Source organism: Cyrtonyx montezumae, unplaced genomic scaffold (genome assembly GCF_038088225.1).
Source record: "Cyrtonyx montezumae isolate F1298 unplaced genomic scaffold, pur_monq_1.0 scaffold_11, whole genome shotgun sequence".
NCBI lineage: Eukaryota > Metazoa > Chordata > Aves > Galliformes > Odontophoridae > Cyrtonyx > Cyrtonyx montezumae.
This window is the reverse complement of record NW_027071837.1, coordinates 4125031-4150960: the sequence shown is the minus strand read 5'-3', so window position 1 is coordinate 4150960 and position 25930 is coordinate 4125031. Positions and strand designations below refer to the sequence as shown.

Sequence of the window (25930 nt, the reverse complement as noted above, 5' to 3'; positions counted from 1 at the left end):
TTGCTGCAAAAGATTTTATACTTCCATTGGTATTTTACAGAACCCTCAGAGCATCAGGACAGTACGACTTCAAGCCCTGTATAGTGAGCAGTGAAAAACACAAATGCCAAATGAATACGACTACACAACTCACATCGTGATTCCACTCTATGCTTTCTCAAATTCAGACAAAAACGAAGCTTCAAAATCCAACTGAAGCCTACAGGCATGTGTTGTGGGTTGCCTTATTATTAAAGTCAGCTTAAGTTGCACAGAATCCAGATACTGATTTTTATGGGAAACATTAAGGCAAATCTGGGTTTCTATGAAGTATCCGATATTTTGAGTTTTCCTAAATGAATTAAGCTAAATATTTGAAGTTATGAATAGATGAACCTTAACGTCCAGGACACGTTTTAGCTAAAATGCACTGCATTTAACATACCCATGATTTTAAGTGAATTGCAATCCTTATACAAAGCGAAAAGTTGTACGAGGGACTGGAATTCAGTTAAAAAAAAAAGTAATAAAAAAAGTCAGCAGGAGAAACAGATAAACATTTTGATGCAAAATGAAACTCACTCTTTCCAGCTGCGTGTGAACATTCGAGGACCTGCTGCAACTTCCATGGCTGCTCTGTTTGGGCCTCTTGTTCCAGGTGCCTGCCTTGGCCACGCTCCTTGAAGCGTGTAACCTCCGACGAATGCTGACAATTCTGTACCATTACGTGACAGCAAACCACTGAACAGCATTTCATTGTGAACCAAACCACCCATCTACCTCGAAGCTCCTATGTTCAGGTTAAGGAAGAGATCACCTACACCGAACTGTGAAGGAGTGGCAATTTATTTGCACTCCTTCCCTGCTGCCAGGTTTAAGTGGCTTCACATCACATCTATCACACCATGTGAATTAGCAGAAAAATTGTTAAGTTCAAAGCAGCAATGACTGCCCACACAGTGCACCAACCTGCTGCTAGGTATAGCTTTCATACGATTCTGGGGGAAGAAGACAACTTTTCTTAAGATGAACTTCCCCCTAAAAAGGCCATAGATGAAGAAATACACAGTACACACAAATGGAAACCAGGGAAAACTAGGAATGGAGCAAAAATGAGAGCTTTGTTGCTTCTAATAAGCAAGACGATTACAAAGCCAGTCCTGCATTCCCAGGAAAGACCCAATTTAGTGGTCATTAGAAAGCATTTTTTTATTAAAGAACAAAAGAGTTAGGATTGCATTGGGCATTTTAAACCCACATCAATCCACTGATGATACTCAGAAAAAAATACATCAAAATTTTAAGATCAATTCAGTTTGTTCCACTTCTGATTTGTTAACATTTGCTGTTAAACGTTACTCTTCTACACAATATTCATATTTGTATTTGAAAATAATATCGGAATTAATGTGAGAAAATTTTGCTTTCTCTCAGTTTATAACATCATTCAGAAGAGCATCAAAACCAACCCAATCTTAATGCTACAAAGGATGTCACAGCCACATTAGCCCCTCTGTTAACTACTAAATGCTCCCATAACTCAACAAACAGTTTAGAAAAATACATTTTGACATTTTACTGGGGAATAACAGAAACGGGCCAAAGAAAATACCAGTTTGAGTGTAACGTCACTTCAGAACATATTTTCATGAAAATACAGCTTTTATTTTCTCAAGAATCCTAGCTGATAGGAAAGCCAATAAAGCATTCAGTCTCAGTCTCTGTCAGTGCTCTACTTCAGTGTGAAGCCCAGAGAAAACCAGGCAGCAACAGACATCACACTGGACTTCTGAAACAAGCCCATCAGGTTTGTACACCAGTTGGGGAGAAGAAGGTTACTGCACAAGTACTGTTTCTCTATTTTTGAGATCTTTTTTTCCCAGCACTAATACTACCCCTTATTTTTTACATTTGATAGGATAAGGCTTCATAGAAATGTACAATATTCATATGCTTGACAATAGTTTCCCTATATCAATGTCAATTCCACTGCAAAACAGATGACTGAACTGTCTATAGAGTGCGGTATGAATAGTTTCTTTAAAAAAAAAAAGTGAGCAGAACACAGGAGCCTAACAAATCTGCACTAGAGAAGTTTAGAAGCTGGAAGATAAAAGGAGCACTGAAAGCAATACTCACTACATTTAATTACACTCTTCTTGTGACAAAGCTTTGAGCCCTCAGAGGTCTGCAGTGCTACTACAAACCAAAATCCCAGGCAGATCCACTACAACCCAGAGATGCAATGTGAACATGCCTCCAATGGCCAGCTGCAAACCAAGCAGCATTTCAGATTCCCTGAACTGTTCAAACTGTTTTTGTTTAAACCCACCATTCACAGAGCTATGAATATGAAAACGTGGCCTTATTTCGATGTCAGGAGTTAAGAGATCTACTTTACAACACAACTTGACTGGTAATCTGTCATGCCAGCTTGTAACAGGCATCTGGATTTGTAAACCTGGAAATCAACCATCATACTTGTTCAAACAACAGGTATTTTGTCACAAAAATGTATAATGCAGTCACAATGACAAGTGTTAAAAGTCAGATGGCTTGGCTGCCCTAACTACCCACACATACAGAAACCTTAGGGTACCATACAGACTTCCAGAAAAAGAACATAGATGGCAATCTCAGAGCACTAAGTTTGAAAACACCAACTTTCAGAGTATTCCCAATACTTCAGGATGGAAATATACCTAAAATGATTATCTATGGTTTCTCGCAATCCAATATGAATTAAAATATATATATATATATATTAAAAAGCCTCCTTACAAATGTGCAGCAGCAGTCACCCATACAAACAACTACGAATTCAGCACTAATATTCATTTAGTGCCTGAATCTGTATCCTTGTGTTCTTAGGAATCAAAATAATGGGATTTAAAACAAAAAGTGATCCAAATGGCTCCCCCAAAGTTATTTTTAAAGCCTACTGCTTATTGAAGTATCTAAAGATAAAAGGTCTAAATCTTTGATTTTGGAAATATTTCTAATAGAGCTAGCATTACATTTGCTTTTTTCCCCCCAGAGAAAATAATATCCTTTGAAAGCACGTGTCCAAATAGTCTAACATTTACAAGACCAATTGTAGTTCAAGTTGCCAAAAGCCTTTAGGTTTTATGAAATAGAGGAGATTTCCCTACCACCCTTCGAAGGGCAACTTAAGGCTGAACCAAAACATCAAAGAGAACTCATTCTAACAGAATTAGAAGAAAATCCTTACTCTAATATTAAAACAAAAATTAAAGCCAAGTCAACAAACAAATCATGCCTACTGCATACAGACCACAGGAATTTAAAATCAGCCTTACTTCATTATAATCTAGAATGTGTGCTCATGCATTTCTAGTCTCCTTAATTCCAGCCCATAAAGAAAATCTAAGCGAAGATCTAAACAAGGGAAAAAGAAAACTAATTTACTGAATGCTGTGATATAACCATCTGCCTTCGCTCAGTTTGACCTCCACTGAAATAGAGAAATATTGTCTTCCACTTCAAGTTTGCAAATCAATACCAGTCTATTATTTGCTTCCTAATGTAGAGCAACATATCTGATGCATTCACCCTGTACTTATCACAGCATCCATTCCATGAAACAAGGAGTATTCAGAACAAGAATAGTTTTAAGGATAAGATACCAAGTTCCAAGGAAAAGTAATGACAAAATCCACAAAATTTGCAATAGCTTTGCACTTCTTAAGTTACATATAGTTACATAAACTAAATGGTTGGAACATATTTCACACTTGTAATGAAACAGTGACAAGCATAAATAGAACAAAAGAAGCCCAATGAGTTTGCTGTTATTCTTGGCAACTTGAGTTACTTTACCTGAACAGCCAATTAATACAAACTTTTAGAACCTCATTAAATACAGCTTTTAATGAAAACTTCAAAGCACACAGTTGATGACATTTCTAATAATGCATATATTCACATGAACGTTGTCTGCAGTAACCCTGAAAGAAAGGGATAAACTCAAACAACACCCTAAAAACCAGGCTTTCATAAAGCACTGAATACGTTATGTATCTGCTTCAGCATCACTGCCTGCAAGGCTGCTGTCTGTGGATGGAGCACCATCTTCACTGATGCCCTCACCATTATTCTCCTTCTTATGGGCTTCATCGTTTACATCCTCCTTGGATGTGTCATTAACTTTTGAGGGTTGGCTGCTTTCAGGGATTTTAACACTACTTGTGGAATCAGAATCAGATGTGGTTTGCTGCTCCTTCGCATCAGGATCCTCCAGAAACGATCCCCACACCTTCAGCCTTTCTTCCCTTTCTCTTGCAGTCTCCTCCACCTATCAAACACATGTTTATACATGTCACTGAAGTTACATTTGTAAAGTGAATACATTTATACAGACAAAGTTATGTGAACTTCATATTGCAGCAACACCTCAAGACTTCTGTAGGACCTGTCAACAAATTACCTGCACATCCACTGAATAATCCTCTGTGTTTACATCTCTAATACACATTTTTTTAAGAATAGGTCCTTTACATTTCTTTCTAAACTGAATATTCAAGGATGTAGCAGTTTTTAAGGAGAAGCAAGATGGGACAAGGAAGAGGTGTGGGAAGGGGGACAACAAGCACTTCTCAAATTAACAGAGATAGAATAAGGATCTCATGAAATAGAACTGCAAAAGAGTACCTGATAATCTGTTACACCATCCCATGTTTCAGCACTGAGCTGACGGCCACCAAACCATCTTCCATTTAGAGTCAGTTTGCACAGATCAGCTTCTGTTGCTTCTTTAAATGACACAGAAGCTACGCCATCAGGGTGTCGCTGTGAAGAGGAAAGCTTTTTTTAAATAATACTCTAAATAGTGTTATCTATTCTATCACCTTTTAGCTTGCCTTACAAAATCACTCAAAACATAGCTCCGTCCTGAACATACACCATCTTGTTTTTCAAAACTAGTTGCAAGTTTACACATCCTGTTCTGCTGCTCAATACTCAGTTGTTTTTTTAATTTGTCACAAAGAGCAGAATTTTTGAACGTAGAAATGAAATGTTCCAGCTAGTTTAGCTATAAAGGAACTTATTTATAAACTTTCAAACTTGTGGCACCCATCCAAGTTATCAGGATAAGTTAAACTGTCCACTTTAATCAGTAGGAAGTATTTTCAAATCCATTTTTGAAACAGCAAATATTGAAAGATGAGGTCAACTTTTCATGAAACAAACCCATGAAAACTAGGCAATGCTTCACTCGTACTGAAATAACCCTATATCATTTGTACATTTACACATTACATCAATTATGCCAAAGTAACCATCTAGAAATACCTACATCAAATATGAGAACCTTCTTTACTTGACCAAACTTTTCACATTCTGTCCGTAGATCTTCTCTGATCTCATTTAGCACTAAGGGATCCTCCTGCAATGATTAATTTAACACAGATTAATTTAAACAACTTCTGCTTGATCACCAATGGAATTCATCTATTACATGTTCACAAATCAAGTTCTACAACTGTTTTCAAAGCTACTTGGGGTAGACAGCCCTTCTTTGAGTAAAATTATTCAAAATAAGCTTATTAATAAGGATTTCTTTTTTTGCTGGCTTCTTCACACTTAGCATAATTACTGTGAACTCTTATTTCCATCCCAGAAAGAAACATTGTCAGGAAGCACTCTGTAAGGAAGACTGATTTTCAAAATGTATTCTTATCAGCATCTTGCATTTGTCTTTTTGGGAATAGCTCTATGAATTTAACCAGATGCTTGTAACAGGAAGAATCCTGCCCAAATGGTAAGTTTCATTTTTTTCTCATTTACTTAGAAAAATTATGGCATAAAGTTCAGCATTAACTATAACAGCATCATCTATAGTGGCAAATAGGATCTTTGTACCTCAAAATCCTTTGGGTGAAACATATTCCTGATAATAACGATGCGTTCATGCCGCATTCGAGCTGCACCATCTTTCTTCTCAGGCCTCCAATCCAGCTGTCTAATGAAATGAAGCAACAGTAAGAAGATATTGTTGCGGCTCTCTTCAGTTTCTACAAGTATTTGTTGAAAAAAAATCATTAATTTGGCATTTCTTAGAATACATCAAGTAAAACATGTATTTTGTCAAAGCTAAATTATTCTTCTTAAAGAAAAGCAATTAAGAATCCAATTTTACCACCTCTACAAAGCAGTTAAGTTTAAAGGTACTTAAAATACTCACAGAGATACACATTACTTTAAGAAAAAAATTCAAAGCATTTTCCTAAACAGTATAAAAAACAACAACAAAAAACCTTTAAAGTGCTATTCCTCTCTCATATCAATTAAAACCCAGAAACCATCTGTCACCAATAAAAACATCAATATCTTCCCTGACAGAAGACTTACTTTGTAAAAAAGGAAATCCATTCTTCCCTTTGGTTAAATTTTAGTGCTTGTATTTTCACAAACGTGCAAGAATTCCTTGGGTCTTACAAGCAGAGTGCTATGAAATGCTTTTATTCCACAGTATATGGATACACAAACCTAGCAGTGCCATTTAGGGTCATATCTTTTCTATGACTTTGCTTTCTGATAAAAATATTAGTTCTTCAAGAAAAACCTATTTCATATCCTACTAACAAAAAATAAAAGAAAAAGAAAAATTTATTTGCAACTCTAAATCTCAAAATCTGACAGGAAACTAAAATCTTTAAATTCCTCTTTGTATCTGCTACATGAAATGAAGAAAATTTGGATGTCCAATGAAGGCTGTTTTGAAAGTAAATAATGTTCTTGAGCCCAAAAGAAATACCATTCAAAGTCAGTTTGTGTAAGACAGAATCAAAACAGCAAAATGACTGAAGAAAAACCCACGTTGTTTATTCACACAAATTGCTGTCAAATGCTGTTTTCATACTTCTCCCCTCCCAACACTGGAGACTTCTTAAAACAAAAGCTTCCAATGTATCCGAGGCACATAACATTTCCAGCTATTTTTATTCTTAACTAGCAAGTTGTCAAGGAGACCTTGCTCACTTTAACTATGACAAAATATACTGGCATTACTACTTAAAACGTTTAGTGAAATGCTGATTGCATTCAACTAAGAGTCCTTTTTAATTCTCACCTTCTTTCAAAATGCAGAAAAATGACTATTAAAAGATAAAACCAATCCATCCATGTACAATTAAAAAAAAAAGCCACATACAATAAAGCTATGGGAATCTACAGAGATATTTTAATTCTTGCTGCTAAGAAAGCTAGCATCTCTTGCCACCTGCAGTGAATGAAGTGCCACATCAACAGTATATGTACATAGAATTGTTACCTTATGAAGTAAGCTTAGGACGACAGAACTCACCCATTCTCACACTCTGGGTAAAAAAAAAAGTCTTAACTCCCCTGAGTTGTAATGTTTCCTGGTATAACTGAAAGAAACTTGGTTTCCTATGTATTACTTTCATTCAGTAATCATAAGGCTTATTATGTCAACAATTAACAAAGAAGTTCCTCCCCTCCAAATGTATATTATTTACAGTATTTCACTGCCAGGTTAGACTTCAACTTCTGTGCAGCTCTTAGCATTTATTCTGAAAAAAAACCCTCCACTTTAATAGCACTATGAATTCAAGCAATATTTTACAGAAATTAAAAAAAAATACAAACTTTTGCTGTTGAGACAGCTTCTTCTTGTAGTCTTTACATTTCTTCTTCTTCTTGCTTGCATCATACTCCCCCTTGAGTTGGAACTTTGCAACTTCAACATGCAATTTATAGCCTCTAATTTCTGCCTCATCCAGAAGTCTCAAAGCAAGTTGAACTGATTCTCTCTACGTGAAAACAAAAACAGAGCACAAGCTTAAAAATCACACTACAAAGCCAATTAATCCAGTAAGATAAAACGTATATTTATTATTTAGATTTATATAAGTATATTTATATTTATGCACTAGGCAGCTCTAATTATTAAATCATAAAGCTAGCACACAGACCACAAGGCAGCTGCTTTGTCCTACCTGATGCTTCTTGCAGAGTTAAAGCACATTGCACTGGCATACTCTAACTTCCCAAATAATCCACAACTGACACACAGGAAAGAAATGCTACTGCAACCCAAACTTTCATAGATCAGTGCAGGGAACAAGAACAGTTCTGAAACCAAGGTCTGAGCTTAAAACAGTTCCCAGTTAAAAGCTGTAATCACATAGCTACACTGCATTCCTTTTCACCTCATCATTTTTGTTCTTGGCCACACAGAGGCAATTTTTCCCTAGTGAAACACGAAGAGGTTCCCTGTTCCACACCATAATCACTGACACTTAAGACAGGAATACTTCTAAACACATTAAGGTATCAATGGACATTTTCAGTAGGGAGCTGGATAAGGGAAAAGAAAGAGGTGCAGACAATGATTCCAGAACTACCCATATCAGCTTAAAACAGATGTGTATGTTCTACGTTACACTTCAGAATCTCCTGAAATTGATTGTGAAATCATGGCCACAAGCATTTTCACCAGGAATACAGCATATCAGTGCACCACTAACCTTCAGATAGCAGCAGAGGCCGTCTCCTTTGAGATTTCCTTCCTTATCTTTGTACAGTTTGATTTTGTGCTCTTCTGTCTGAGGATCTCGCATAATGATACCACCTTTGGACATGACTTGAACAAATTCATCTTTTGTAATGTCTGGTGGTAAACCTGAAAGGTACATTAAAACAGAAGGGTTGAGTACATTTCACTCAACTTCTTATTTTTGAATCTCAGAAGAGGAAAAAAACAAACACAGTGTTTCCTTAAATGAAAGATAGGAAACCTGAAAAATTTTACATAGAGTAATATACGGAGTTCCCTTGGAATCAACTTTGCTATTACCTTATAAGCATTACTCCACTCTAACATTTTGAGAGCATTTTTATCTCTAAATAAATTTAGTATACAGTGACATCTATGTACTCCCTACTTTCTAGTATGGCTAGAACTCTAGTATGTTCTCTTTAACCTACTCCTTGTGAGTCTGGAGAGATTGTTTTTCTTAGAACAGTAAAAAAAAGAATGAAAGCATGACAGTTAAGGGACTTGGCTGCTACATCTCACATTTAAAAGATAAAAGCATAGAAGATGTCACTTAGATGACTTTCCTACATACGCAATTGAAAAGGTCACACAGATATTAGGTGACCTAAACGTGGTATTACTTACCAGTCACATAAACATTTGTGTTTCTGTCTTCTTCAACATGAAACCATCCTAAAAAAATCAGTATGAATTCAGTCACATCAATATATTAAACATGGAATCATACAGTAATATATTTCTGATGTTTACATTCCCTCAAACTTCCAAGAGATTTATGTTTATCCACAGGAGAAGCCCCAAATATTCTTGAATTTTCTTATTTTTCACCTTGCAACACAGATACCTATGAAGTACCACACCTGTCTAAAATCATTTTGAAAAATTTCAGAATAACAGATACATTTGCTCTTCATGGTAATACTGAACAACTGACAGTTTCCACTCAGCACCACGCAGGCTGAAGCCTCCATAGAAAGAAACTCTTCAGCACTTACCTGGCTCAAGTTTCCGTTTTTCTGCTTTTTGTTTTGGATCTGTTTGTTTTGGTCCTTTCTCGTTTGCTGACGGCTGCATTTCTGATGTCTTAGAACTCAGTGGCAGCTTATTTTCAGTTGTTGTGCCAGAAGCAGAGGAACTATCCGTTTCATCTGCATTGAAGCCATAGTTTGCGTGATATGTTGCCAGGAAATCTTCTGTTATCTGAAATTAAATCAGGAAATTAAAGCCAAAAACTCAAAGAATTACAAAGTAAGGCTTGAAAGTGTTTTAGTATTAATATTTTGGAAATTATCTTCTTAATGGTGGTAATTTTCCAACCCAGCACCATAGAAAGTAACAGTATTTTAAAACTTTTAACAAATCATCTTTGTAAGAAGCCATACGGACAGCAAGAACTGTGAATTCAATTCTTTCCTGAACTGGATTAACACATTAATGACACAAAGCACAAAGTTTTGGAACAAACATTCCCCAAGTTCTGCCTTTCTCAAGCAAAGCTTTCTGCTTTCAACTCAATCTGGAATTGCTTGAAGGACAGAAAGCAAGCACTCCTTACCACGCTAAAGGATAAAGTGACAGACAGTAAGCCAACAGCTTACCCAAAGATGATGAATGACTGACATTTGTAGGCATTTGCCTTTTCACAGAAGCATTTATAGAGAGAAAATATATTTGTGGTGACAGGCAATAAATATTGCACTTGAACAGAGTTGTATACTGACACACTGTTTATCAGGCTGTATATTCTACTTCATGTTCTGCTAATAGATGAATAATTGGCTTGCTTTTCTCTATACCTATCTCTATACTATAGTTGAGTAACAGATCACTTAACGTTTATCTTCTAAAGACAGGGAAGAAATGAACTACAAATGATACCAGTACTTTCAGCCAAGTAAATTTTAGCACAGTCACTAGCAATAACATGCAAAGAGATCATCACAGAACCACAGAATGGCTTGAGTTAGAAGTGACCTCAAAGATGATCCAGTTCCAACTCCCCTGCCACGGACAGGGCTGCCAACCACTAAATCAGGCACTAGATCAGGCTGCCCAGAGCCCCAACCAATGTGGCCTTGAACACCTCCAAGCATGAGACATCCACAACTTCTCTGAGCAGTCTGCTCCAGCATCTCATCCCCCCTCCCAGTGAAAAATCTTCCCTTTTTCAGTTAAAAACCATTTCCCATTGTCCTGTCACTGTTTACCCATGTAGAAAGCTCCTTTCTCTCATGCTGAAAAGCTCCCTTCACATACAGGAAGGCCGTTAACAGGTCTCCCCAGAGACTCCTCCAGGCTGAACAAACCCAGCTCCCTCAGCTTGTCTTCATATGAGAGGTCCTCCAGCCCTCTGCTAGTCCTTGTGTCTCCACATCTCTCCTAATCTGGGGGTCCCAAATCTGGATGGGGTCTCACCGGCATAGAGCAGAAGGGGACAATAAACCAACTCCCTCAGCCTGCTGCCAGCCCTATTCTGATGCAGCCCAGAAGTTACCTGGGCTGCAAGCACACGCTGCTGGCACACAAAGTTTTTCATCTGCAGGGACCCCTTGGCAGAGCTGCTCAAGTTCTTCTCACAGTCTGTATGTATATCTGGAATAGCCCAGTACATTCAGAAATAATATAACTGATTTTATGAGCACCACTGCACAATAAAGTCCTTTCTGAAGATAAACAATGAAATGTTTTTCTCGAGTCCTAACCTTTGACCTGCACTGCACTTGCTTCATCTGTACTCAAATGGAACAAAACTCTTTTCCAGCAAGCTGCTGTAACAGAGTGACAGTATGCAAGATGATAATGCACTCTCATACCTTCCACAGTGATTTGAAGCTCAACATTTCAAGCCTTTATTTTTGACAAAAAAATACACCGAGTTAACAATAACAGTCTTGCCATGAATAATGCAAAATGCTGTGGAGCTTCATGTTACTTAGAAGTGTAGCATGACACAGCTTCTACACTGGCAGCACACCTCTGCCAGGACCACAAGCAGCTGCTCTTACAGCACAGCACAGCAGTGCCAATAACAAGGAGTACAATGATCTTTAGAGGACAATAAAAAAACGTGTTCAAACAAGGATTGCTTGTGTCAAGTGCAATCTGAGCAAATTCTTAGCTTTGCACTTGGTGAAATCCAGAGAATTTAAAAGCTGTTGTTTTTTGTGAATGGCATTACTCGTTTTCATCAGAGAACCTACTGATGAGCTAGCACTACAGTCTCCAACAATGATCCACTTCCATACAGCAATAACATTTTCAACTTCGGGGGAACCACATTCTTATGTAAAGCCACATTTATTCTTAGCCCCTGACCTACCAGACTGACACATTTTATCAGTCAATATCAAAGATCTTTCTTCCATTACATGTGATCAAAGAACCATTCAGGTTGGAAAAGACCTCTAAGATCATACTACTACTTACATCACTACAACTATTTTGCTTTTATATACCTTTTTGCAAGCATAAACAAATTAAGCACAACATCTAAACACGTTCAAGAAGCATTCAAAAGTTGTACTAAGGGACGTGTTTTAGTGGGGAGATATTGGTGGTAGGTGGATGGTTGCACTAGATGACCTCAGAGCTCTTTTCCAATCTTGGTAATACTATGATTCTACACAGGTTCAGGGCTTCAACACGGTTCTGGTGGCAAACAGTATGAGTAAGAGATCAATTCTACCTCTATGCTCACTGCTCTACAGTTTGGGGCACTTAAGCTTATAGGAAAAGAAACACAATACTACAGGACATGCTAGCATATAATTAAGTACCAATTACACTGAAGCGGAAAGGAATTAATTATCCAAATGAAGATCAGATACTTTAGGCTTACAGACAACTTCCCACTTGTCTTTTCAGAGCAAGCATGGACAGCAGATGAATTCAATAAGCAATTTCATGCTGTCTCTGTGAAGATGGATCAGAAGATGGTACCACTTTATACAGCACCACTGAAATAAAATCGTTAATGGATCCAATCACTTCTGAGTATCTGACCACCTCCAAACTTCTCTGAGGAACTCGTTCAGCTAATATCAACATTATGCACTGCTCTGAAATGCATGCCAGTGGAGTTCCCGAAGTGGAGATGCACTCACTATACTAGCTCACAGACCATTAGCCCATCAAAGTAACCTGAGATATCCTAACACCCATCTCACTGACATACCTGTAACACCGCTGCACTATGATTAGGTACTAATTTCTACTGTGCATATTTATTAATGAACTTCTCTGCTCCTACATAATTTCTCCAGACTTGAGAGAAGGACCTCATAAGCTAAGATACCCCTCACACAAGAAACCAGTACAGCCCTTTATATCAGTTAGTAGTAGCTCAAGTTAAATATTCACAGCCACCAGCTGTATCAAGCTTCCTAAAAACAATCAACTCCTCAATCTTTAACATGACTTATCTCCAGGAGATAAGGAATGCATTTAGGAAAGACTACTGCTCCTGAGACAAAGTAAGAGAAAATATGTGAGAAAAAGGGAAAGAAACAGGAGTGGGGGGGAGAACTCTTTCTGAATATACTGTGCTTACTGGATCCAGCCCTCCCCAGGGAGCCAGGGATACCCACTCTTCTCTGCTGCTCCACTTTGGCAGCCTGGATTTTCCACATGCTCTGTGAGCTATCTGCAGCACAGCTGCCCGGCCGTGTTTCTACGCACACAATCATCGTATAATTGGTTTCATTCTCACTCAGATTCACAAATTCGTGGTCACAAACACAAACCAGCCTAGCACATTTGCTATATACAATAAAAAGCAGTTTAATACTTGTAAGAGAAGCAATTACCTCTCAGTGTTACATAGTAACAGTAGTATTCTACCTGCAGATCAGTACATTTGCTCAACAAATTAGACTGATGTCATTCCTAAATTCATCTATTATTCTGAATATTAAAAAAAAAAGAAAACTGTGATGTTTCTGGTCTGTACAAAATCTCTATGGTCAAATACACTTTATTTTCAAGTGCAAGATCTCAGGAAAGAGAAGAAATCTTTACCCTTGCATAGCTTTCAGGTAACAATAAAACAAAACGCATTTTATTTTTCATCTAGGCCCCTTCAATGCCTATTTCACTGCTTCACTTCGAGCACCAAGACAAAGATCGCCGCAGGCAGCACGACAAGAAGGGACAACGACACGAAATTAGAAGCAACAACGGCCGCTCCGATCAGAGCCGCGGGCACGAGCCTCCTCCTCGCCAGGCCCGAGCGCAGGCACAGCGGCGATGGGGGGGGCACGCACCTTGGGGAACCAGGCCTTCTTCTCCCGGTCCCACTCATAGGCGGCCCCGTCGGCCGGGTCCACGTAGGTGAAGGGGTCGGCCTCACCCTCGCCGCCGCGCTCGGCCTCGTACTGCTGCTGGAGCTGCAGCTGCTGGTAGAACTCCTCGTTGCCGTCCTCGCCGCTCATCCTGGCCCGGTCGGCGCTGGAAGGAAAAGGCAGACGGCCGCTCCGGGCCTACGCACCCGGGCCTGCCCGCCCGCGCTGCCGCCTCAAGCGCTGATCGCTCCGCCTCTCTGAGCGGCGGGGTCGGGAGCGCGCGGGGACCCGCGGGCACGCGCAGCGAACAGCAGCGGGCGCGCACCACCCGCCCAGCTCCGCCGGTGACCGTCCCCGGACCTTCCAGCGCGCAGAAGCGGAAGTAACCCCCAGCCCGCGCAAGGAACTCCTTCCTTCGTCTCGCCCCCTTCCGAGTGTCAGCCAATGAAACGCGGGATAGAAGATCACGTGGAGATCGGCGGGGCCAATGGGAAGGCAGAGGGGTCTTCTCGGAGCGGCGGGAACGTGCGGAAGAGGTGGGGTTTGCGTCTGGAGGCGGGGAAGGGGAAGGGGAAGGGGAAGGGGAAGGGGAAGGGGAAGGGGAAGGGGAAGGGGAAGGGGAAGGGGAAGGGGAAGGGGAAGGGGAAGGGGAAGGGGAAGGCCCGCGGTGATGGCGCTGCCCGGGAGCGGGGGAGCTGCGGCCGTGCCTGAGCAGGCCTGGTGTGTGAGCTGCGGCCGTTTAACTCGCAGGATGAAATAAAGTCTGCTGTGGGTGAAGCGCTGTACTGCCCCACACCCGTGGTGTCTTTCCTCGGGCAGCTTCTCGTAGCGGGGCTCCGCTTGGTGCCATCTAGTGGTTTCCACTGCGGCTTAAATATGTCTGCACCAATAGCAAATCGACTTGCTAAGGAGTATACTTAGATGTGGTTTATTTATTTGGAGAGTAAAGAAGCACGCTGCTCAAGCTTCATTATGTGGAGTTGAGCCTTGAGCTGTAGGATGCAGGTGGCAGTGCTCCGTGCAGGCTGCATGACAGGCTGCACTTTGACTCAGTGGCAAAGCAATGTTTTCACTCAGAAACAAAAGTGAGGCTCTGCACAGAAGTGTTCTGGAAGTAAGTATTCCAGGGACAAATATACCCGCGCTGTCAGACAGGCTGGAATGATAATAATAAAATCAAAGATGTGATTCTGAGCGTCTGAAGCTCAGCAAGGAGTGACTGACATAGCTAACTGGCTGGTCAACAGACAGACAGATAAAATTGCCAGGGGTATAAATAGAGACTTTCAGTAACCTTTGGCAGTGACACAGAGAACACCCAGACGAGTTAATGGCTTCTTTCATGCTTCAAGAATTTTCTCTTGGCAGGGCTATTCCGGTAGTCATCCAAAAATTGTTTTATGATCACTTATGATCTGACAGCGTAAGAGACGTTTGTATTAGCTCTGAAATTGCTCATTTAAGCACAGGCTTGTAAGCTGTGCTTACTTGAAAAATAAAATATATCTGAATGTAGGTCAGATTACTGTCCTTTGTACGTTGCTGACCCCAGTAAGATCAGAGCAGCTGGTATTGATGTTGGGGGAAAAAAATAACAATCAGTGAGTCAGCTGCTGCGTTTGATACACATTAGCTCAGTTTCCATTCTTAGATAGTAACGTGAAGAGAAATCCAGTTTAATAGGCTGAAGTATTTGCAAAGTTTGAATTGGATGTACGTTTGGGAGTATGATAAACACAGCCTTAAATGTTCTAAGAGCTCTACAATTTAAGTCTTAAATGGCTAATCTGATATTTGCAGTTTTTCACACTTACAGCCTGCATAAATGTAGTGAACTCTGTGCCCACATGTTACAGATTTGTCAGGCGTTTTGCATTTTCCTTTAATGAACACTGGATCTGGTGTCCTTGGACCCATGATCCGGAGTGCTAATATATAAGCTCCTTTGTTTTCCTGGTTTAGTGCTTAACAATAAACTTAAAAAGTCAAATTCCTCCTTTTGCTGTGCAAGAGATGTTTTGCAGATTGGCATAGCTATGACTATGAGACTGGAGAGTACTTTCACTGTAGCTGTGCCTAAAACAAGTCATCCAAGCAGTATTCTGAGGAGTGGGACATCCAAGTTTAATTCCCACAAACTGTTGGAAGTAAGAGCACGGTTGCATGGAACAGAGTTATCCAGCTACTGTTAGTTGGTAAATGGTAAATCTGATCTATATGCTTCTACTGCAGAGATGAGGACAAACTACGTCAGATTCTTGCACTTCCCACAGATAACACCATGCATGCAGGCAGCTACTGCAGAACAGCTGACATCCAGCAGCTTCTTACCTTGTCACTGCCATCTGTTCTCTTCATCTTAAGTAACAACTGCACAACGAACCAGCTCAGGGAGCTAATTCAGCTAAAAAACAGTATTATTTTGTTGTATTTTATTTTGCTTTGTTTTGTTTTATTTTATTTTTTAAATTAAGACTGCTTTTGCCTCCATCACACTCTTGGAATGATTGAATTCATGGCTGCACAAGCATGGCTGCTGCAGCAGGGGAAGGATTAGCTGCAGGTTCTGGGGATGGAGCTAAGAACTGAAACATCACAGCTCAGATTAGCCAAAGTTGTCAGGAAATGACATTCTAAATGACAAAATATCTCAAAGCAAACAGTAAAAGGAAGCATTAGCATGTTATCTAATTATGATCTTGTATCTGTGTTTGACTTTTCTAAGTGATAAAAGGAAATCTTGATTCATCAGAACTGAATGTTGTTCTAGAGTTACCACCTACCAGAAGTACCAATATCTTGGCTTAATAAAGCATTTTGATATTTATTAAAGCAGAACCAGCAATTCACTAGCTAATAAATAGGGAAACATGTAACACTTTATTTCTTAAGATGCTTTGCAGTGTCATGTCAGGGAGTCATTAAACACTGATTCCTTACAGAGAGGATATTCTTGTGTTCTTCCCCTGGGGCTGGGGCCTGCAGCTCTTGAACGCAGGCTAGTGAGAGTGACAAAAAATAAATTAAACACTCCCTCCTGTGTTGACAATGGAAACTCCTCAGAGTAGTTCACCTTTTACTGAGGGGACCAACTGTGGCAGAAGACGTAACTAAATACCAATTAGAGACTGTACTTTTTTGTTTAATTCCAGGTACCCTTGATTGAAACGTACGAGCCCTGTAGCTGTGAGTAACTTTAGCTTATTCTTTAATTGCAGTATTCTTAGCAGAAACACATGATCATCAGTAGGCAGCCCATATTTAACTGTGTAAACCAAAATGGTGCTTTCTATGGAAACGAGAGGGTGAGCTATAAAGTGGTTATAGTTTCACAAACTGACTTCAGCAGTCTTTACTGATTGCTGGAGATGCATTCTCTTATGCAGTATCAATGCTTTGACATTCTTTTGTTCATTTCTTTTGTGAAAAGTGTTCTTCTGAATCTGAACCAGTGTCTTATACTGAAAGCACAAATTAGAGCGCTCATACTGAACCCACTGCTACCAAAAACATCAGTTACATCTGAATCATTATTTGTTACATCTGTATCTGAAATCTGGCAGTGTGTGTTCATATTCATAAAACAAACTGTAAAAAAGGCAAACCCTAAAAATGGTATTAGTAAAACTCCATATGAATAAATCCTTTCACAGAGTCTTGCCTTTCTGTATTTTGTACCTTTCTTCTACATATTATTTTATTGTGGATGTAAATAGTAAAACTTTAGTTCTTCGTGCCAATTCTTTGCTAAGTGACATCAAACATTTCTGTAAATAGACATCATTCCCATATTCTTTTGTAGAATGACACCTGTACTACCTAGGGCTGAGAAAGCTGTTTTTCAGCACTGAGAAAATACACTGAAAGAAGCATCCCTTTTTCCCTGAATCCAGTTATGGTAACACAGAGACGTTTTATGGATAGTTGTACTGGATAAATAGATGGAATGAGTAACATCAGATTGTTTAGATCCATAATACATGAAGATCGAAAATATAGTATTATTAAAGCAAAAGGTACATGGAGTATTTAAATCATGGCTTGAAATATGGGCAGCATATAGTGAAAACATCAATTTTCTAATACAACATATGAGCAATAGGTAGACCATCCAGCTGGAGGAGTCGTTACGCAAGCAAAAAGTGTCTGCATGCAAAGCAAAGGAAGTGGTGAATTAGGAAACAGTGATTTTTAAGAACTGTTGTATAGCAAGGGCTTTGCAGTGGGAAATACTCCCTTGGACAGAGACAAACTGTGAAGTCCAGAAACGTGTGGCACATTGTTTTCCAAAGGCTTCAATAAGCTAGAGTCAAGAGTGGTGTAAGGAAGTGCAATGTCTGTTGATTTTGCTTTTATTTAGAATTCTTTGTAGTGAGATTGAGGAAAAGGGGGCTCTTAAACACATGGGCTTATTTACCCATCTCTATCTCACCATGCACTTCCACTAAATAGAATGAGAGTGGGAAATATCAGCGCTATGTGTATGTACTTGTACGCAGCTCAGTACTGTGTTTGGTTAAGATAAAGAGTGAAAATAAGGTCTCTGGAGTCCACTTTGCCATAAATTGCATTTCTGTGCTCTTACATTTCCATTTACTGCAGTGGTCCTATCGTGGTGTACAATTGATTCAAGAAAATGGAGACACTGTTTGAACAATTAGTGCTTATTTCCTTGCAGCAAGTAATGCGAAGAGAGTAGTAAAGCAAGGACAGGCTTGATGGGATTAAAATGGGCCATCATTAAACTGGTTTAAGACAACTACAGAGGTTTTATTCCAACGCCTTTGGGATTTCTAGTTTGTTTTTATTATTCTGATGAATGCAGTCAGAAGAGAGAGGCTGCAAAGAGATTTTCTGCATCTCATAACAAACAGAAGTGTGTGGATGGATGGATTTCCATCCTTGTGAAGGGCTGTGTGCAGCTGGAGGAGCATTATGTCTTCAGGGGTTAGGTAACCTGTCAAATAGGGCATCCAGTTCAAACTTCTGTGACTGGGAGCACTGCTTTGTGTGATTCATACGTTGCAACCTCTCCTCAACGATGTAATGCACACATTGTTTTTTGTTTTGGTTTGTTTTTTTTTTGAGATAGAAGTCCCTTACTTTATGCAGTGGAAAATCCATTGTGGTTTTTTAGTCACCAACTCCCACAAAACAAAATTTCGGTTCAGGGTACACAGCTTAATGTCATTCAACACTTTCATGATATGGAGTCGGAAGACTTGCTTCCTGTTATTTCCTGACAGGAAGATGGTCCTGCAAGCAGTGCTACTGAACTTTTTAGGGATATTGAGGCTGCCTGTGGTAGGTTACTACTGGCCTGTGCAATCAGAATGGGTGGATGTGAGATGAGAAGGCTCATAAGAGCTAGTACAATGGAAAAATCTAGCTCTCCCAGCATGCTTAAAAATGTGCAGGTAATTTAGAAATGGCCATATGACCAAGCAATACAGTGCTGGAGGAGAGGGTCTGTGGAGGGAAGTTGTTAGCCTGGCACTCATGCACTATGCTTTTGGGGGCTGTCAGCTCCAGTCTGGTCCAGTTCCCTCTGAAAGAAGTCCAGGCTGTGCACCCAAGACAGCTCTGTGAGACAGAGCAAAGTAAAGCAGGTGGGGATGTCTGAGCAGTTTGCTTTGGAAGTGCACTGCAATCCCAAACTGCAACTCGTGGTGTAAAATCACTATAGCAATGAAAAGCACTGCTCTTGTTGATGTGTTTGTCTATGAACCAAAAGGAATTTTACGATGTGGCTAAAGATAAATATTGCTGACCAGGACAGACGGTGACCTGGTTCCTTAGGATGTAGAGAGATAATCCCTGTCACTGCTATCAGCTCCTACCCAGAATTTCACAGACAGTGGTGGAGCAAAGGGCGATGTGGATCTGGCAATAATGCTGCTTCTTTTTTATTACAGCATGCTACAGGCTTTACCTTTCTCTCATTTTTGCTTATTTCCCAACATATATTACCAATTTTCAATATTTGGGACAAGAAAGGAAATGAGTCAAAAACCTGCCAAGCTGCTGGTTTGATCAAGATGCATGGTTTTGCTCGCATGCTTTAGATGCAGGCACTTGACAGAAGGAAGCGTCCAGTCAAAAGTGAAAGAACAAATCACCAAGAACAAAGTAATCCCCATGGCCAGTTCTCACAGCAACTTTGCTGTCTCCTGCTCTGCTCAGCACACGACCCTCAGCCAAGGGTGCACGTTCATGCTTGGGCACGTGAGCAATTCCTTTGAGCTTGCTCTGAAAATTTCAGCTGCTTTAGCTTCTTCTCACACACACTTTGCTTTCTTTGTTGTATATTTAAAAAAACTGAGGAACTCCTGATGAAAATCCTTTCAGAGGCAGAGCAAGGCATGGCACCTCCTTCCATGACACAGGCAGTACTGACTTGACTGCAAATGCTCAGTTTCTTATCCTTCTTCATCACAAATGAGCTAAACGCTTTCCTCTTCTTTTGTGATGCTGTAATCCGTCAGCAGCGTAATGCTGATTTCTGAGCCGTGTGTGCTGCCTGTGACTGACAGAGCTCTGGGGGGTGAATTGCTGTGGGGAGCACTGGGAGGCTTTGTGCGAAGCTTGGCCTTGCAGCACGAGACTTGCTTCTTAAAATGTTGCCGGAAACTTTTACTCAGCCAATAAAGAGCAAAAGGATTGACACAGGAATTGCTGAAGGCCAAGGCACGGGAGAAGATAGTAACTATCAGATGAAAGGTAGAGGCATCTACAGAAGCATGGTATGTAAAAGAGCGGTATAGGTAGAGGATGTGGTTGGGCAACCAGCAAAAGGCAAACAAAGCAACAAGCACCAGCACTGTTTTTGCAACTCTCTTGCGGGATTCAATCTACAAGAAAATAATGCATATCTGGTATTAATGGCAATTAGTAACACAGTTAGGAAGTTGGTGCTGATTTTCAGAGGGGTCTAAATGCATTAGTGATCAAGAAAAGCAAAATGGAAGTGGAAAAAGAAAGAAAAAGAAGAAGAAAAGAAAGGAAATATATTTTAGATTTTTTTTAACAAAGTTTTTCCAGTGTGGAGTGCATTCCCTTTCCACTATAAACTACATGAGAATCTCATTTAGTGTAAGGTCTGAAGGCACAATGCTTGACATATCAAGTAACGTGGATGAGATCTTACTGTTTACAATTCAACATCGTTCACTCCTGAGTTTAATAGGATCATAATAAATCAAAGCAAACCCTATCTCTCTTTAGGAAGCCATGTACACTCACAATAGAGTTGATGAGTCATGAGCATGTGCGTAAGTGCACAGCTGAATCTGAATTGCTAATATGGGTTTATGGAGAACTTTACTCATCTGTTTGTGCATATTATCAGGAAAAGGTTTTGCACTCAGGAATGAAGACTTCAATCAGCATGACAGGTTCTGGAAAAATTGACACTTTAGTGCTTGATCATAACTTACCTGCTTACGGGCATGACCATGTTCTTCTGCTGGCATGTTGAATGTACTTTTGTATAAAGTTCTGGCAATAAGAAAATAATAGACAGAAATGACAGCCAGTGGCACAATGTAGAACACGAGGAAGCAAACCAGGGAGTGCACTTCCTGCAGTATCTTCTCAGATACAGGATAGGGAGCACATGCCTCAAAAGTTACGTTTTTCTCAGGATTGCTGAAAGAATACAAATCTGAAAAAACAGCCTCAGGGATAGCAAGTATCATGGAGACAATCCAGACGCAGCCAGCTTTACAGCAGGTCTTCAAGAGTGCATCCGAAGTCTGCAGCTCCAGGGGCTTAACAATGGCTCTGTACCTGGAAACAACCAGCGCCGCTGTCAGAGTACAGTAGTAGTGCAAGCACTGATCATGCAAACTCACTGTGAATAAAGGCATCTCTGTTTTGGCTGAAGTTGGAAGAATCGTCTTGGAAATGGAACAGACAGTAGCTCTTTGTAATTCAGATGGAAATGCAAAGGTTGGTTTCAAATGTATTATTTTAATGAGTTGGCTGGCAGAACTCGTCACCGAAGCCTTCCTAAGTAAAGGTGCCTTCTACTGTTTGGATTAGAATCAGTAAAAGGAATAATCTCTCCCATGTCACGATCATCTCTCCTATTTTCATGGTGCTGTACAGGAAGTTAAATGAGGCAATTAGTATGAGAACTGGCTTATAAATACGTGAAGAGTACGTGTGCTCTTTTTCTTCTCAGTGTTTTTAAGACCCCAACTGAATGTAGTGGTCTTACTCAAAGTAATGCTCAGGTTTTCATTCATATTTATAAAATATGAGCTAACACTGCTGTTGACTCATGGCTTCTGATTCCACCACATGTGGTCTGAGTCACACATATGAGAAACTTGGGGTGATTCTATAGGTGTGTGAAAATCAGTGTGGAAAGGGGACATGGAAAGAGAACCACTTTCCACAAAGGTGGATATGGCACAGGAACACCACAACCTGCCCTCAGAACATCAGGGACCCGTGACAGTGCAAACAGAAGAGGACCTTCCAGGGACCCACCAGACTGGCATGAAAGAAGATGCTGTGAAAAAAGATCAGAGAACAAGGCTGTGTAGTTGCACAAGCTGGAGCTGGTTTCTTTCTTATCTAGGCAAGTTTAAATAGAAAACTGCATGCTGGACTGCTCTGTTTCATATAAACACAATTTTTATTGATCTTATGGTCTTCTAACATACTGGAACCTGATTGTGCACATGATTTATGTTTTGAACTGAGTTTACCATATAGTATCCTGTGAAAACATTGCATGGAGTACTTATACAACAGCTAATATGAAGGATCAGATATTGAAGCGAGTGCCTGGTAAGTGATGCCAAGCTGACTTTGTGTGGAACTAAGACCTTGGAACTATGATAGATAGTTCAATGAAAACGTCATCTGGACATTCATCCAAATGTTAGGAACTGTTAGGAAAGCAGTGACGAGAAAAAAAGAGATATTGTACAATTCCCTGTATCTCTGGTTCAGGCAACTCGTGGGTACTATGTGCTGTTCTGTACACCTTATCTCAGAAAAACATTCTAAGGATGGAACATAAAATGGGTGGCTTGGGGAGGACTGATATGAGTTGTTGAGTCTTTAGCACAAGATCTGGGGCTATCAATTGAAGCCACATTGAAAACAAAGAAAAAAAAAAAAAAGAAAGGAAGAGTCAGTGGAAGTCATTGTTAAACAAGTTCAAGAAGAGACTGAACAAGGGTGAAGAAGAGAAATCCATTGAGGTTAGGAAGTAGACAGAAACTACATCTGCTCTGGAGGTCATCTGAAGGCTTAGGGAGTAAGTGAAGTGTTATATCATCACTGTGTTCTTATTCTCCCTGTGTGTCTTGTCCTTGTATTAACTCTGCTGGAGTCTGGGTACTGCCCCATATGGCCCTTAGTCTGACCCAGTACAGCCAGTCTAATGTTGGCTGCTGTTTTTCAGTGGCATTGCTACTGAATTTAACATCTGAACACATGAGCTACTTGCTGTTACATACAATCCTCAACTGCTGGCATGCAAAATGAGAATCTTTTTCTTTCTTAGTACTAAAATACCAAATACTTATTACTAACTGACAAAATAATCAGTTTGTGCTCACTGAAATCTTGTCATAGTATTGTTTGTTCAGAAAGGAGATGCACTGCAAATAGATTATACAGCAACTCCTGACACAAGTCAGATGGGAGCACCAGTCCCTACCAACAGTGCTTCAGTTGTAACCTGAATGTAATTTCAGGACATCTGTGCTAAAATATTCCGGGAAGAAGCATAAAGCTGTGAGCACAAAGCAGATAAAACACTCGAGTTGCAGCATGATATCTCACACTGAGCACTCATGCTGAAAATTACTATAGCGTTGCAGTAACCATCAAGTCCAGAGAGTCATGAAAGTAGCTTATGTCACAGTCTGTTCTGAGCTTCCTTCTAGCTTTCCATCCCACATGTCAAACCTTTTGGCTGTAAGATTTTAGTGCCTAGCTGTGTGCAGACCGGAAGACAAAGGATTTCCACTCTGTTACCTTCAGTTGTATTTCTCATCTTCACTGACTACTTCAGAGCACCACTAGATAGCACCAATATACTGTATTTTCCCTATCTTAAACAATTTACTTTTTCTGTGCAACAGAGAAAAAAAATCATACTGTACTTCAGGCTAATAAAAGGTCAGAATACTTAAAAGACTTTCTCACTTCACTCCATTAAAAAGAACTGCTCCTATTTTTCTAACACACTTCTAAGTTAAATGGGAGAGTTATTCATTCTGTCACAATGTGCCATTGTGCAAAACAATCATCTCTGCTCTTTTAATCATTCCTAACTTCACACCTGCGGCAAATCAGATGCATCAGACCCACCTGTCAGCACTGAGAACAGTCAGTGTGAACACCGATACTCCAACTGAGGTTAACTGGATGAAAGACAGCAGCTTGCACCCAATTCTTCCAAAGATCCAGGTATCCACAATGTACCGTGTTGCATCTACAGGCACGCAAGTTAATAAGAGCAGCAGGTCTCCAAATGCCAAGCTGGTGATGAAAATGTTTGGAACCGTCTGCATTGATTTAATCTTGAAAAAGACTTTGATGAGTATAGCATTTCCAAGGAGACCCACGGAAATGATCACAGCATATGTAACGTAAATTGTGCACAGTATTTCTAATCCTGGAAAGGAGTCTTCGGTCCATTTTTCATTCGTTGTTTCATTATCAATGATTGATTTCAGTTCTGTACCATTTATAGCCGCACACAACGTCTGGTTAGATGGATGCAAGAATACTTGAGACATTTCTTTAACTGTTTCTTCTCCTCGGGCTGGACTTAATTTGATCAAAAAATTGTCTAATATTTAGCTTGCAGCATATCAGCAAGGTCAATACAGAGGTACAGGTTAGTGCCTGAAGTGAAGATTCCCATTGCACGTGAACTACTTTCATCCCCTTCTGGGTCTCCAAACATGCCTAGGATAAATGCACACAGATCTTCTTCTGAACTGTGTAGGAGGTGGAGAATTTTTTTATTGGCTTTTCAGCTCGTGGAGCAGAGAGGGAGGAGAAAAAAAAGGAGAAAGAGTGTTTCTTTAAAGATCCTAGCAGAAATGATGCTTTTTTCCTGGAGGCACCTGGCAAGTATTGTATTATACTTACTGTATCAGTAGGATTCACAAAGTGCCTAGCAAATGTTTACTATTATTTTCCAAAATATTCTGGAAAAGAAATGAAATGAAAGCCATATAGTTTTCTGACTAAGCACAGAATATACTGATTTAACATAAAACTCTACTGTATGCCCCAGTGGCAGATAAAAAATATCTCAAGTTCTAGGTAGTATTTGTTTAAAACAGCTTAAGAAATAGCCTGTGCCTGTCTGTGCTCTCAGTAGTATTTCCATCACTGAAATGCAGTGGCTTTCCAAGAGGCAATATCCATGATCCTGCTGGCACTTAACACGAAAGTTTATGTCTGTCCCTTGAAACAGTTCAGTTGACAACAAAAGCACAATTTACGCTGCTGTCTGAGCGGGCTTGCTGACAGCTGCAGTGCAGAAGCCTACTACTATCATGCAATAGTCTTCGTATTTATAGGTTTTGAATGGTACAACTGATGATTCAAGTCTGTTGAGAGAAAAATCACTTTTCATGGTGCTGTCTCAATCACACGTTTCAGTACGATGGGTTTTATTATCTTTAGATGAGTCAGCAAAGTCTGAAACTCTGCTCTGTGATGAACCTCTGATTAACTTTACTGTAAACTAAGGGACAAGCAGTGTGACCTATTGGATCAAATCTCCAATAAATCTAAATAATGAAAGAGGACAGGATGCCAAAGGGCTGAGTTTTATGTCTTGAAGATGGAGACCAGTAGCTGGAGTGTTTTTTCCTCCAGACTGTTCTTCAGCTACGACGTTGGAGTGGAGAACATAGGCTGCTCAAATCACTAAAGCAGTCTTATGACCAAGTCCCTTTATCTTTAGCCACACACACACACAAATTAAGCTTATTTCATTTAGGGGGAGAAAAAAATCCTGTAATTTCTGCTCTCCCAATCTTAAGTGGTGCAAGCACAGCTATGCCACAGTTATCAGATGGTGTGGAAAGCAGACCTATGCTATGGCCAGGTGGAAGAAGGAGTCACTGATAGAGAAGGGATG

At 40.0% G+C, this 25930-nt stretch overlaps 2 protein-coding genes across 2 annotated transcripts; both read right to left on the bottom strand.

Moving 5' to 3' along the window:
- Nucleotides 1-2265: 2265 nt before the first annotated feature.
- HTATSF1 (HIV-1 Tat specific factor 1) lies at nt 2266-14022 on the bottom strand. The gene is made up of 9 exons (XM_065729455.1): nt 13786-14022; nt 9520-9724; nt 9149-9196; nt 8493-8647; nt 7612-7775; nt 5863-5962; nt 5297-5386; nt 4651-4788; nt 2266-4294 (listed from the first exon to the last, which is right to left on the bottom strand). Exons 1-9 carry the CDS (start codon nt 13951-13953, stop codon nt 4013-4015), a joined length of 1350 nt encoding a protein of 449 aa, XP_065585527.1. The 5' UTR covers nt 13954-14022; the 3' UTR covers nt 2266-4012.
- A 6224-nt stretch (nt 14023-20246) lies between these two features.
- On the bottom strand, nt 20247-24628 carry BRS3 (bombesin receptor subtype 3). The gene is made up of 3 exons (XM_065729768.1): nt 24139-24628; nt 21240-21591; nt 20247-20654 (listed from the first exon to the last, which is right to left on the bottom strand). The coding sequence occupies exons 1-3, from the start codon at nt 24567-24569 to the stop codon at nt 20247-20249; spliced, it is 1191 nt and encodes a 396-aa protein (XP_065585840.1). The 5' UTR covers nt 24570-24628.
- Between the last annotated feature and the right edge of the window lie 1302 nt (nt 24629-25930).

Excerpts from the sequence above, each read along its gene's own strand:
- HTATSF1 (XM_065729455.1), bottom strand. The coding sequence starts at position 13,953 with ATGAGCGGCGAGGACGGCAACGAGGAGTTCTACCAGCAGCTGCAGCTC. Across the intron at positions 5,963-7,611 it reads AAGCTGTCTCAACAGCAAAA|ACAGCTGGATTGGAGGCCTG; the intron begins GTTTGTATTTTT and ends TCATTTCATTAG. Across the intron at positions 4,789-5,296 it reads AGAAGGTTCTCATATTTGAT|CGACACCCTGATGGCGTAGC; the intron begins GTAGGTATTTCT and ends TCCTCTTCACAG.
- BRS3 (XM_065729768.1), bottom strand. The coding sequence starts at position 24,569 with ATGTCTCAAGTATTCTTGCATCCATCTAACCAGACGTTGTGTGCGGCT. Across the intron at positions 21,592-24,138 it reads ACTGTTCTCAGTGCTGACAG|GTACAGAGCCATTGTTAAGC; the intron begins GTGGGTCTGATG and ends GGTTGTTTCCAG. Across the intron at positions 20,655-21,239 it reads ATGGTCATGCCCGTAAGCAG|ATTGAATCCCGCAAGAGAGT; the intron begins GTAAGTTATGAT and ends ATTTTCTTGTAG.